Raw genomic sequence first — 14,873 nt, forward strand, 5'->3', positions numbered from 1 at the left:
CTACCTTTACCACCCTTTCAGGCAGTGAGTTCCAGACCCCCATAACCCTCTGCGTGAAGAAATTTCCCCTCAAATCCCCTCTAAACCTTCTATCAATTACTTTAAATTTATGCCCCCTGGTTGTTGACCCCTCTGCTAAGGGAAATAGGCCCTTTCTATCCACTATATCTAGGCCCCTCATCATTTTATATACCACAATGAGGTCTCCCTCAGCCTCCTCTGTTCCAATGAAAACAAATCCAGCCTATATAATTTGTCTTCACAGCTAAGATTTTCCACTCCCGGCAACACCCCCATAAATCTCCTCTGTACCCTCTCCAGTGCAATCACGTCCTTCCTCTAATGTGGTGATCAGAACTGCATCCTAACCAATGTTTTATACAGTTCAAGCATAACACCCCTGCTCTTGTATTCTATGCCTCGGCTAATAAAGGCAAGCATTCCGTAAGCCTTCTTAGCCACCTTATCTACCTGGCCTGCTACTTTCAGGGATCTGTGGACATGCTCTCCAAGGTCCCTTTGTTCCTCTACACTTCTCAGTATCCTACCATTTAATGGGCGATTTTAACCTTCATATTGATTGGACAAAGCAAATTGGCCAGGGTAGCATTGAGGAAGAGTTCATAGAGTGTATACGGGATAGTTTCCTTGAACAGTATGTTGCGGAACCAACCAGGGAGCAGGCTATCTTAGATCTAGCACTGCGTAATGAGACAGGATTAATAAATGATCTCTGAGTAAAGAATCCTCTAGGAATGAGTGACCACAATATGGTTGAATTTCAAATTTCGTTGGAGGGTGAGAAAGTTGATTCTCAAACCAGACTACAAAGGTATGAGGGCAGAGTTGGCTAAAGTGGACTAGGAAAATAGACTAAGATATGGGACAGTTGATGAGAAGTGGCAGACATAGAAGGAGATATTTCATAACTCGCAACAAAAATATATCCCAATGAGAAGGAAAGACTGTAAGAGAAGGGTTATCCATCCGTGACTAACTAAGGAAATAAGGGATGGTATCAAAATAAAACAAGGGCATACAATGTGGCCAAGACTAGTGGGAGGCCAGAGGATTGGGAAATTTTTTAAAGCCAGCAAAGAATGACTAAAAAAGTGATAAAGAGGGGGAAGATAGATTATGAAAGTAAACTAGCACAAAATATAAAAACAGATAGTAAGAGTTTCTACAGTTACATACAAAGGAAATGTGTGGCTAAAGTAGATGTTGGTCCACTGGAGGATGACACTCGGGAATTCATAATGGAGAACAGGGAAATGGCAGAGTCATTGAACAAATATTTTGTATCGGTATTCACGATAGAAGACACTAAAAATGTCCCAATAGTGGATAATCAAGGGGCTATAGGGAGGGAGGAACTTAATACAATCACTATCACTAATGAAGTAGTAATTGGTAAAATAATGGGACTAAAGGCAGACAAGTCCCCTGGGCCTGATGGCTTACATCTTAGGGTCTTAAAAGAAGTGGCTGCAGAGATAGTGGAGGCATTGGTTGTAATCTACCAAAATTCCTTGCAATCTGGGGTAGTCCCAGCGGATTGGAAAACCGCAAATGTAACGCCCCTATTTAAAAAAGGAGGCAGACAACAGCAGGAAACTAGAGACCAGTTAGCCAAACATCTGTCGTTGGGAAAATGCTGGAGTCCATTATTAAGGAAGCAGTACCGGGACATTTGGAAAAGCATAATTCAATCAAACAGAGTCAGCATGGTTTTATGACAGGGAAATCATGTTTGACAAATTTGCTGGAGTTCTTTGAGGATGTAATGAGCAGGGTGGATAAGGGGGAATGAGTGGATGTGGTGTATTTGGATTTCCAGAAGGCATTCGATAAGATGCCACATAAGGGGTTACGGCACAAGATAAAAGCTCACGGGGTTGGGAGTAATATATTAACATGGATAGAGGATTGGCTAACTAACAGAAAACAGAGAGTTGGGATAAATGGGTAATTTTCTGGTTGGCAAACAGTGACTAGTGGGGTGCCGCAGGGATCGGTGCTGGGACTTCAACTATTTACAATCTATATTAATGACTAGGATGAAGAGACCGAGTGTAATGTAGCCAAGTTTGCTGATGATACAAAGATGGGTGGGAAAGCAAATTGTGAGGAGGATACAAATAATCTGCAAAGAGATATAGACAGGCTAAGTGAGTGGGCAAAAATTTGGCAGATGTAGTATAATGTGGGAAAATGTGAGGTTATCCACTTTGGCAGTGATAATAGAAAAGCAACTTATAATTTAAATGGAGAAAAATTGCAAAGTTCTGCAGTACAGAGGGACCTGGGGGTCCTTGTGCATAAAACACAAAAAGTTATATGCAGGTACAGCAAGTAATCAGGAAGGCAAATGGAATGTTGGTCTTTATTGTAAGGGGGATAGAGTATAAAAAGAGAAGTCTTGCTACAACTGTTCAGGGTGTTGGTAAGGCCACACCTGGAGTACTGCATACAGTTTTGTTCTCCGTATTTAAGGAAGAATATACTTGAATTGGAGGCTGTTCAGAGAGGGTTCACTAGGTTGATTCCGGAGATGAGGTGGTTGACTTACGAAGATAGGTTAAGTAGGTTGGGCCTATACATATTGGCGTTCAGAAGAATGAGAGGTGATCTTATTGAAACATATAAGATAATGAGGGGGCTCGACAAGGTGGATGCAGAGAGGAATTTTCCACTTATAGGGGAAACTAAAACTAGGGGACATAGTCTCAGAATAAGGGGCTGCCCATTTAAAACTGAAATGAGGAGAAATTTCTTCTCAGAGGGTTGTAAATCAATGAAATGCTCTGACCCATAGAGCTGTGGAGGCTGGGTCATTGAATATATTTAAGGCGAAGATAGACAGATTTTTGAGCGATAAGGAGTAAAGGATTATGGAGTACGGGCAGGGAAGTGGAGCTGAGTCCATGGTCCATGATCAGATCAGCCATGATCTTATTGAATGGCGGAGCAGGCTCGAGGGGCCAAATGGCCTACTCCTGCTCCTATTTCTTATGTTCTTTCTTTGTTAGCCCTCCCAAAATGCATTACCTTACACTTCTCTGGATTTAATTCCATTTGCCACTGTTCTGCCCACCTGACCAGTTGATTGATATCTTCCTGTAGTCCACAGCTTTCTTCTTCATTGTCAACCACACAGCCAATTTTAGTATCATCTGCGAACTTCTTAATCATACCCCCTATATTCAACTCTAGATCATTGATGTAAATCACAAAAAGCAAGGGACCTAGTACTGAGCCCTGCAGAACCCCACTGGAAACTTCATTCCAGTCGCAAAAACACCTATCAACTATTACCCTTTCCTTCCTGCCTCCGAGCCATTTTGCCCTGGATTCCATGGGTTTTTACTTTTGTGACCAGTCTGCTATGTGGGACTTATCTAAAGCTTTGCTAAAATCCATATATGCTACATCCTATGCTTTGCCGTCATCGACCCTCCTGGTTACTACCTCGAAAAATTCAATCAAGTTAGTCAGACACAACCTTCTCTTAACAATTCCGTGCTGACTGTCCTTGATTCATCAGTGTCTTTCTAAGTGAAAATTTATCCTGTCCTTCAGGATTTTTCCAACAATTTTCCCACCACTGAGGTTAGGCTGTAATTACTCGGTCTATCCCTTTCTCCCTTCTTAAACAAAGGTACCACGTTAGCAGTCCTCCAGTCCTCTGGCACCACACCAGAAACCAGAGAGGATTGGAAAATGATCATCAAAGCCTCTGCTATTTCCTCTTTTGCTTCACTTAGCAGCCTGGGATACATTTCATCCGGACCTGGGGATTTATCCACTTTCAAAGCTGCAAAACCCCTTAATACCTCCTCTCTCATTATGTTTATTTCATCTAATATTTCACACTTCTTCTCCTCGATAATAGTGTCTGCAATGCCCCTCTCTTTTGTGAAAACATATGCAAAGTATTTATTAAGAACCATACTCACATCTTCCGCCTCCACACATAGATTACCCTCATGGTCTCTAGTTATCCCCTTGCTCTTAATATATTTATAAAACATCTTTGGGTTTTCCTTGATTTTACTTGCCAAGAAATTTTCAAGCTCTCTCTTTGCTTTCCTAACATCATTTTTTATTTATCCCTGGACTTTCTATACTCCTATAGAGATTCTGCAGTATTTAGCCCTCGGTATCTGTCAAAATCCTCCCTTTTTTTCTTTATCCTACCCTGTATGTCCTTCGACATCCAGGGGGCTCTTGATTTGTTCGTCCCTCCGTTTTTTGATAAGGGCACATATTTGGCCTGAACCCTACGGATCTTCTCCTTGAATGCCTCCCAGTGCTCTGACACTGCTTTACCTTCAAGTAGCTGTTTCCAGTCCACTCAGTCATGATCCTATTGTGTGGCCAAGCAGGCTCGAGAGGCCAAATGGCCTACTCATGCTCCTATTTCTTATATTCTTATTGTGCTCAGTATCAGTCTGCTCACAACATCTCATTATGTCAGTGTCAGTCTGCTCACTGTGTTACATTGTGCTCAGTGTCAATCTGTCCATTATCATAAAATCATAGAATCATAGAATTGTTACAGCACAGGAGGTCATTCCACCCATCGAACTTGTGCTGGCTCTCTGCAAGAGCACTTTAGCAAATCACACTCTCCCGTCCTTTCCCCGTAGCCCTGCAAATGTTTTTTCTGGAGGTACCTATCCAATTCCCTTTTGAAAGCTACAATTGAATCTGCCTCCATCCCCCTTTCAGGCAGTGAATTCGAGATCCTAACCACTGGCTGTGTAATACAGTTTTTCCTCATTTTGCCTTTGATTCTTCTGCCAATCACCTTCGATCTGTGTCTCTGGTTCTCAACCCTTCTGCCAATGGAAACAGCTTTTCTCTACTCTATCTAGAGCCCTCATGATTTTGAACACTTTTATCAAATCCCCTCTCAAACTTCACTGCTTTCAGGAGAACAACTCCAGCTATCCACGTAACGGAAGTCCCTCATCCCTTTAACCATTCTCATAAATCTTTTCTGCACTATCTCTAAGCCCTTCACATCTTTCCTAAAGTGCAGTGCCCAGAATTGGACACAATACTCTAGTTGAGGCCAAACCCATGTCTTATAAAGGTGCATCATAAATTACTTGCTTTTGTACTGATTGTATTTACATTGCCAATGACAGTCATCACACTAAGCCACATTGTGCCCTGTGTCAGTCTGCTCACTATTTTACATTGTGCTCAGTGTCAGTCTGCTCACTATGTTACATTGTGTCCAGTGTCAATCTGCTCACTATGTTACATTGTGCCCAGTGTCAGTCTGCTCACTATGTTGCATTGTGCTCAGTGTCAATCTGCTCACTATGTTACATTGTGCCCAGTGTCAGTCTGCTCACTATGTTACACTGTGCTCAGTGTCAGTCTGCTCACTGTTACATTGTGCTCAGTGTCAGTCTGCTCACTATGTTACACTGTGCTCAGTGTCAGTCTCCTCACTATGTTACATTGATTGACAGGCAGGCAAAATTCGCTCGCTCTAAATCACACTTTCAACACATTTTCCCTCACGGAAGAGCTGGCTTTAGATCCTTCGTAAAATATAGTATAAAATCCTGATGAATATTTTATATTATGCAGGTGCTATTTTAGTCATTACTAAAGTGAAATAACAGTAAGTAACTGAGTAAATAAACAAACACCGTATCCAAACAAATTATTTGATGAAATGGATGCACAACAGTAACAAGCGCAGACCAAGTATGATACAGGTAAGAAGTTCCATCTCACCATCTGTAATTGCTGAACCATCTCCTCTCTGTACGCCAGCTCCCGCTTCATCTGGTCCTGGAAGTTATCTGATCAATAAATAGATAAATAAACAAAAATGTGGGTCAGATAAACCTCGGTCTTATACAGGTGATGATTAACAATATTTTAATTTCTCCACGCTGCTTACAAAACGGAACCTCATTCTAATCATCTACAACTATTTTTCCAATTTGTAATTTTAAAATACATCGTTACACGCACACAAACAGATTAAACCCCGATAGTTATATTTCCACCATGTCAGGTACAATAACAAGCAGGTGACCTCTATCGTTATATTAAAATAATGAACGATTACAAATTGCTACACAAGCCGACAAAGTTTGTCATTTACTCGTGTACAGGTGCCGACAGCTGCCAGTTTAGAATAAGCAACAAACACTTTCCAACGCTGATTATTTATTATTTTAAAGGAGTTGCGCCTTTTTGTTGCTGGAAAATAAACAGAGCAGATGTGTTCCGCCTGTGTCAGGCACCGCTGTAAGACACCCGAAGTCAATACAGTAAACACGATGCAAAAAAGGGAGAAAAATAATTTCTTACTGACAACAGTGAAAGAAGCGTTACCCTTTAACGCCTGAAATTCCTGCTCTAATCTCCGCCTCAGATCAATCTGCTCCAGCAGCACTTTCTGAAGTTCTTCTGAAAGAACACAGAATGTGATTTAAGGAAGGCACAAAGGTATGGTGTTGAAACATCATTATTTATATAATCATCCCCTACTTAGCGAAATTACACAGTTAACCTGACAAAACAAAACAGAGGTCATCATAATTCCTATTTGTACAATTGGAAATATAACATAAATGTAGATCAATAGGTAGATGATTCATTCTCCATCCACTTATATGTGTATTTCGCTATCAAAAACCCAACGCTCTATTATATTATCCCCATTGGTCTAACTCAACTATTTGCACATGTTGTATCTGTCAATCCTATAGGTCACTTTGTACAGGTCTCAATCTATCTAACTCAGTTTATTGGCTTTGCTTATCCTTCATCTCTCTCTATACCTTTCACTGCCCTGTATATTCCTACACATACCTACAGATCCATCTATCTCTGTCTAACTTTGTAGCTATGAATATTTTTTTCCCCTTCATCCCTTATTTATGATCAATTTTATCTATATCTCTTTGTCTATTTACGTGTCCAATATCTATCATTTTATTTCTAACCATCTATCTATCTCCAATGCCAGTGCAGGATCTGCTGAATTATAGATTTAAGTTGCTTCCACTACTAATCTGTTCAATTATTAATAGCCCCCGCCAAAAAACACAAAATTCTTTAAAAAAATATAACACAAAAAAATAATAGATTTATTCGGACAACTCTGTGGTTAAGTGATGTGCGATTATATAGATTTCTGCAATTGTGTAACATTCGGTGGGAGAGCGCGCTTTACAGTAGTCACAGGGCAATGATACGCAACACGTAGCGGTTCGAAACGCGGGACTAGTTGTCCGGTGATGAAAAAGGTAAAAAAAATCAACCTCCAGAGTTTGGTTACTGAAGATGGAACTCTCCAACAAATATTCCCTAATAATGCAGATCATTTGAAATATATCTCCTTAAGGAGTACATCTCCTTAAAACGGAACAATCGTTATTAAGGCTGGGATTGATGCTGTCTGTGTCTTCACTTACGATTACCTGGAGACACCAAAATACAATTTTACCGACTGTGATATAGTGGGTACAGACGCAGCGGGATTGAAACAAACAAAAGCGTGCATGGGTAGATCGATTAACACGTAGATTATTACTGGGTGGCGATTCTGATGTAAAGGGGCGTGTGACTTATGTAAATGATATACACCATAGTAATATGCTTAAATAGGTTACAAAATGCAGATACATAAACTAACTTGTTAGATATATAGATCTCAGCACTGGTATAGTATAAATGGATAATCAATAATGATGTCTGTTTTGTTTGATAACGTTCCTGTGAAGCGCCTTAGGACCCTACGTTAAAGGCGCTATATAAATGCAAATTGTTATTGTTGTTGTTTATAGATGCATATAGTGATTGCTGTAGATATACACACGCATTGAACATGTTTACCTTTCTCCATATTTTTCACATCAGTTTTGATAGAAAGTGGTGACGTTGATTCTTGTGCCTGGTCACCTATATAATAGGTAAAACACTTTTAGAATCTTTCTGGGGATTTCACTTTCCAAACCAATAGTGTACAAGGGTTTCACTTATTGTAATTGTTTGCTTTTTAACAGAGAAGGTCGTCTTTAATGCTGCGATTGAAAAAAAAATCGTGCGTTAGCGCTATCCCTCTTACAACATTAATTGTGTTTATCCATTCTTTAACAGGGACGGCGATTGCAGCTGTAAAATAAATTAGATAATCTACAGCATTATTAATTTATCCAGGGAAACTGGTATTTAAATAAAATGGTATGTGGTGTGTATATTTTAGGGACTCCTCCCCCAATAAGAGCAAAAAGCGTGTGTATTTTTGCTCATTCTGAGCCCTCGATGTTCTCTCTCTCATCTGACAGGCAAATTTGCAGACATAGCCCCAGGATAACAACCTCGTTTGACAGTCAATTAACCGTGAATCGACAAAGCCAAACGAGTTTGCATTACATAAATGGCAAATTAGATTCTTTTTTTCTCTCTCTCCCTCTCCCCAGAACAGATACCGCCCCCGCTCAATGCAATTGAGACGCGGCATCAGAACTTCTAATCACGTCCTTTGCTGTCTTAGGTAAAGCCCTTGGCGACATTTAGCAATAAGAAAAGGTGGATTCATTTAATTTGTTTAAGATAATAAAGGGAATTTTCTAATGTATTGTATGCCAGGCTCATTATGAGCCAGATGATATCAGCGTTGATGGCTGTCATAAAACACCTTTATTATCTCTGTTGACAAATATAAAAAGCAACAAGCTTCATATAACAGTTTTTGAAAGAGAACATTATCACATTATGTTACTTATTTTAAAATATTACTTTCTTAAGGTTGTTCATTTTATTTTGTTCTTTTCAACCCATTCCAATGTGGTGTTCATATTGCAGCTTTGTAATTACACCTGATAACCTACCTTTATTTTGTCCATTCTTATTGCAAACTCAAATGAATTTAATTCGTTTTGTTGATTTATTTATAACTGTTCCAGAACGTTGTTATTTTTGTTTTCCTTTTGAATGTAGGATTTTTGGAACACTTTTCGGATCTTCGTTTATTCATTTGTTTTGATAAGTTTTCAATGTATACTTTCCTTCATTTTATGGATGGTATGGCCTTTCTGGTCACACTCGCTCACTTACCCCCAGGTTCCCGCCAGAACCCCACCCCCGAGCTGTCAGACTCTTCCGCGAAGCAATCCTGTTGTTTAGTCTCATCTGTAACATAGAATATACATCAATGTAGCACGTACATAAACAGAGTCAACACAAGATTTCAGATGGCAACATGGTAACGGGTAAACAAGGTCATGGACAGAAAAAGAATCACAGATAAACAGAGGGACAAAAAAAATAACCCAGGGTCACAGACAAATAGGGCCAGAGACAAAATGAGGGTCTCAGATAAACACAGGGTCACAGATATGCATAGGGCGAAAGATATAAACCAATGGTCTCAGGTAAACAGAGGGTCAAAGATTAACACAGGGCCACAGATAACATAGGGTCACGAATATAAAGAATGTTCGTTTAAACTTTAGTCCCGTGTTTGCACTTTGAAATTGATTAAGATAATTAGTATTTCTTACTGCATTTATTTGTTTAAGATCTTATTTAGACATGGGTTATTTTGTACTTACTAGAAAAATTATCTTCATCCTTTTTAGAAAAGAGTGAAAGCTTTTTGGTTCCATTTTTAAGACCCTGTTGCAAAATAAAAGACACATTGCACGAAACATTAGAATGGTGCGAAAGTGGTGGCGAGGCAGCTCGCCGAGTGGAGTGCGATTGTTAATTTGATAAGAAATCTTGATTGTAAACCTTGTACCGTGCTGTGCAATGGAAACGAAGACAGCCTAATGTACGATAATTAAAAGTCCCAGGAAAGAGATAAAAAAATACATGTAGATGAAAAGAAAATCAAATCAACATATTCTATATAGTTACATATTGTAGAGAATCGAGTTATGAAATATAATTTCGAGACTGTATTGCATTATTGATTTCTTTAGGGACGCGATAGTCGTTAACCGCGCCTCTCGTGCATATTCTAGCCCAAAGCTGTGTTCAAGTAATAATTAGCTAAATAGCCGAAAGGTGATATTTACGTCTTTGTAACCGGGCTGCTCCAATGATGCAAGATCGCAGGGAGTGGGCCCCCTTTTATTGGTTGGATCTTCCGTTCCTTCTTTCTTGTCCACGCTTGGTTCCATCTTGGAGCTGGGGAAATGGGTCTTATCTTTACTCCCTTTAAGTCCGTTATCTTGCTGTAGGTTGCTCTGGGCGTACTGACCGGGAGAGATTGCATCTTCCTGCCCATCGCCCGAGAGCTTGTTGGTCTCTACATCCACCTCCTGTTCTTCCTCACTCTCCACACTGTCGCTATGGTAACTGCAGCTGGTACCCGGGGAGGGATGCCGATCAGATCCAAAATCCTCCAAGTTGCCATGAAGCTTGGCGATGCTCTCGATGTCTTTAACGACGGGCCTGAAGGCGGAGAGATAGCTCTGCTTCCTGGCTGTAAAAGCAGACACGTCTAAGAGCTTCACTCTGCCGTCAGCGGCCAACCTGTGGTCAGGTGTGGTCGGGTTGTTTAAGCTGTCGCCATCAAACAAGTTGTCCCGTGGAGTTGTCAGGCCGCCAGCTTCGCTTTGGTCAGACAGATCGAGGAAAGCTTGCCTTAAATTGGGAGTTTCCCCTACCGACGTGATAGCACTGGGTTGGGGCTGGAGGTAGGTCGGCACTGGAATGCCATTGGCCGCCCTCGGTGGCCAGAACATGCATAGCGGTGAGTAAAACGCATCCTTTCTCCCCGGCCAAAGAAGTCCAGATAGTCCACTTTGCTTTGTCCCGCCAGCCAGGGCGTCGCCGTCTTCCTTTTTCTGACAGAGACCAAACGCAGGAAAGGTGTAAGGATTGGGGAACAGGGAGGCCGCAGGGAATTTTTGTAGCATCCCAAATCCTTTGCTGGGGACCGGGATGACTGGATAGCTCCGCATGTTTTTCCGAGAGGAGACGCTGGTCCCATCTTCATCGTCCTCAGCAAACCTGGCCCTCTTCTGAGAGAGGTCCGGGGCCATCATGTGGGTGATAACGCTGTTGACTGCCTTCACTGAACTGAGGGAACCGCAGTGGCCAGGGAGGGCACGTTTCCGACTGCCCCCGTTAAACATAGCTTTCACATCTTCCCATGCATAGGCCAGGTCTTGTGGAGGACTCTTGTCGGTCAACTTTAGGTGTCGCCTCCACGAATTGAAGTTGGCGGCATCGGGTTGAGTGTACTTAGCCTCTGGGGTGCGGTGAGAATGAAAGATGAACTTATTGGGAGAGAAGTACATACTGCAATAGGTGCACTTGATACACTTCGCCCTCGAGCTGTTGTAGCGGGCAGGTATGAAACTGCCCCTGCTGCCCCAGGCACATTCATGGCTCACGTCAAAAGCAAAGTTGTCAGGGAGCTTAGGAGGCCTGTTCTCTCCTAGAAAGGACTTGCAAAGTCTCTCGGCTTCCCTCTTGGTTATCATCCCACATCTCCTCGATGAAATTGGCATGGCCCCAGCCCTGCGCAGGATCTCCAACTGGACGGGGGTGCATTGGACGCAGGTGATCCCCAAAGCCACCCTCCTGTTGTGGATTTCGTTGTAGCTGTAGTTCTTGAGCAAGGTGTTGGAGATCTGAGCCAAACATAGCCTCTCCTGGTTATCGATGATGAGTGACACTATGGGCACCCCGTACAGCATGACTTGGCCAACTTGATTGGGCTTCATGGGGATGTGGGGCGATCTCTGTTGACTTAGGGACTCTTGCTCGAAGGTACTTGTCGGTGCTGTGAGCGCAACATCAGTAGGTCCTGGGAGAGGAGTGGAGACGCTTTCCATAATGCCTGATGTTTATTTATCGGAGTTTCTCCTTGCACCTGCGGTATATAAAATAACATTAAAACAGAAAAGAGAGCTTACAGTTTTCGGCCTGCAATGTGATCAATATTACAATACACCTTAATTGCTCATCGGTCATAACGTAGCGGTTGGTAAAGGTGTTTCAATCCCAGATATTAGCACAATAAGATTGATTCAAATGTTTTATGTACACTAACGCATTAATCAATATATTGTAACGACTTGTCAAAAACTGATAATGACACAGAAATATTCCTACGAACCTTTTTTCGTTTCATAAATGACCAAACAGGGGAGAGAAGCTAAGCCTTTTGTTTTTAAGGAAGTGTTAACACGAAACGCCAGGTTATTCGCGGGTCTGTCCCTTCGCTCGGGTCAGGTTTTGTTCTGGTGATTAATTAATTACAAGAGGCAGGAACTTGTTCCGATTCAGCTCTGCTCACTTCGTTTCCAATTGATGGTTGGTGTTTGTTTAAAAAAAAACGATCGCTTTTACAGAAATAAATGTGCAAATAATCGCCGCGAGGAGGCGAGGCGAGGCGGCGGGGACATTCAGATAACTCAATGAATTGCGCTGCAAAGCAGCCGTAAAAAGAAGCGGGCGACGAGTCCACGTGGATATAATTCAGAGACACTGAAAGTGGGAAGCGAGAGGTACCGGAGTAAGGAAAGCATTGAGCGAGAGAGAGGGAGAGGGAGAGAGTGTGATAGAGAGAGAGAGAAAATCCAGAACGGAACTAGAACATTATGTTAAGAAATTATAAGAAAGGAAATTAGGGGGTAAAATCGCAAATAAACGACTGGAATAAATGGCCCACCGCCATGATTAAATTGGGGAGACGGCTGATAGCTTCATAAACACGCACCATCAGAAGGAAACTAGTGAGCATATTTTATTCATCCAATCGATCGATCATTCATTCTATTGACATCCACCACTTTCAATTAGTATTTTAAATAAACAAATTACCTTCTATAAAAACACACGGATTGCCCGTCACACGAGCATACTGGCCTCGGCAGCAGTTCCTCCCGAACCTTTCCTTAACCCCACTCGTGTGTTTGCAAACCCTGGTGTATTTGGCCGCTGTTTCAAGGCACATCCCAGAAGCTGCGGCAGTCAGAGGCTGCTCTGGACTGTGATGGAGCAGAGAGTTTAAGAGCTGCAGGGAGCCCCCAGGCTGAGTGTTCCAGCTCTGAACTCTCAGCCCTGCCATCCAACAGCAATTATCACAGCTGCTAACGTCACTCCCTGACTGACACTGGATAAATGGACTTTTCAAGTATCTAATAAATTCACCGACTCCCAAACGTCAGGCTCCAGGCTACCGAGCCTACCTTTGGAGCTTTACATACTGTAGAGAAATACTCAATTGAATTCAGTTTCTTTAACACCTTCTCACTATTGCTATAAGTCGTACTTAGATTATTATAATATAATCAAAATGAAATTTACATGTATTAGCGGAAAATAATTATTGAAATTATATGGCGACAAATAATGCAAATGTGTTATATTTATGCCAGTGTAACTTAAGTTTAAAGTGGTCAATTAGTTCTATGCAATCTTCCTAAATATCGTTTTACGCTTATTTGTCGCGATTTCTTTATGAAAAAAATGTCTTTATTCTGCAGTTTCACCTTTTAACGAAATGAACCCCGAATACTAGAACCTAGCAAGCGAAAATATTCGACTGTAATTATTTGATGCCGAGTTGAAGACACAAGTGCATTTAGAGGCAAGTTAAAGATACTCAGTGTTTACCCACTGGTTCTCTCATTATTGTTTCACTGAGATCCTTCTTCTGCTGGCCAGGCTTCGAGTCTGTACATACAGAAACATGATTAACTTAGTAAACTTCATAAATATACATTATGCCAGCAGACTCGGAACGCCTCTGCTCCGAAACCTGCTAATACTTACATTAGTGTTAATTATTTAGTAGATATTTAATACACATACGTTACATAATGTATGTTACAGTTAGGACATTAGATGAAATACGGAATATATTTTATTCATGTATTACACTGTATCATTCAGCGTATAATGTACATAATACACGCACGTATGTGTATGTATAGATACATATTGCTGCACAATACTATATACTCTACACCCCACGTTATAGGTGTAGCTTTTGAGAGCATAGAGACTTTATACGTGTGCGCGTTTTTTTGTTTTATTTAAATCACCAAAAGATAGTGAAAATGCTACAGATTTTGCTCGCTATCTTTTCTAGTAAACGGACAGGAAGGCCGCCTGCGCTCAATTGGTGGCTAGAGGAGCAATTCAAACAGGTCTTTAAACGGAAAGAAAAATAAATATAGCGACGAATCTAGTAATGTGGGGAAAGCCATGAATACTATTAAAGTGCAGGTAGAGTAGTGTGTGATCTGAGCGGCCAGCACTCAGACAGCGAGGAAGCAAACGGTACGGAAAGGACACGAATTGAATTAGAGCCTGAAGCGTAGTCAAGAGAGAAAAGGGGTAACGGGAACTGCGCACTTTTAGTGGCATTCCTGAGGAACCACGGGGATAAATCAGGCATCTCTTTATCCATCTCGACAAAGTTGGATGTAAACATTATACAATTCATCTTCACCAAATCTCATCAAACCGCGATCGATAACAAGCTGTAAAATCGCACGGATAGTTATGAAACAGGCTTGTGTATTTTAACGATTGGGAAGGTATTTGTTTGCCAGCTATGTAGATCAGCGGCTTCTGATTTTACCGCTCTTTTATTTATCTGTCTGCCCATTCTTTGTTTGTTATTCGGAGGGCAGCGTAGTCGACCAGAAACCCGGAAGAATAAAGCCATTTTCTGTTACTCCAACACTTGTGAAATCGCAAAGTACCCCAAGGACTTCAGACGCCGTCCTCCCGTCCGTCCACCAACTTATTTTGTCTCCTTAGCCAATGCCGAATTGCGCCTTGTTATTAACATCTGTCCAGCTGCGAGAACCACGTTGCCAGTTTGGAAGCTGAATTCTTTCAAACCGCTAACTTCTCGG

General features: G+C 41.5%; 1 protein-coding gene across 1 annotated transcript in view; it reads right to left on the reverse strand.

Annotated features, from left to right (window-relative positions):
• The window catches only part of skor2 (SKI family transcriptional corepressor 2), a 47,527-nt gene extending 35,693 nt beyond the window's left edge, over positions 1-11,834 (reverse strand). The window contains exons 1-6 of the mRNA XM_070859765.1: positions 10,065-11,834; positions 9,597-9,660; positions 9,100-9,174; positions 7,876-7,941; positions 6,346-6,444; positions 5,761-5,828 (exon numbers count right to left, since the gene is read on the reverse strand). Coding sequence (XP_070715866.1) covers positions 5,761-5,828; positions 6,346-6,444; positions 7,876-7,941; positions 9,100-9,174; positions 9,597-9,660; positions 10,065-11,834 — 2,142 coding nt within the window. The remainder of the gene's footprint in view (positions 1-5,760; positions 5,829-6,345; positions 6,445-7,875; positions 7,942-9,099; positions 9,175-9,596; positions 9,661-10,064) is intronic.
• Between the last annotated feature and the right edge of the window lie 3,039 nt (positions 11,835-14,873).

The sequence above is a fragment of the Pristiophorus japonicus genome, chromosome 2, assembly GCF_044704955.1.
Source record: "Pristiophorus japonicus isolate sPriJap1 chromosome 2, sPriJap1.hap1, whole genome shotgun sequence".
NCBI lineage: Eukaryota > Metazoa > Chordata > Chondrichthyes > Pristiophoridae > Pristiophorus > Pristiophorus japonicus.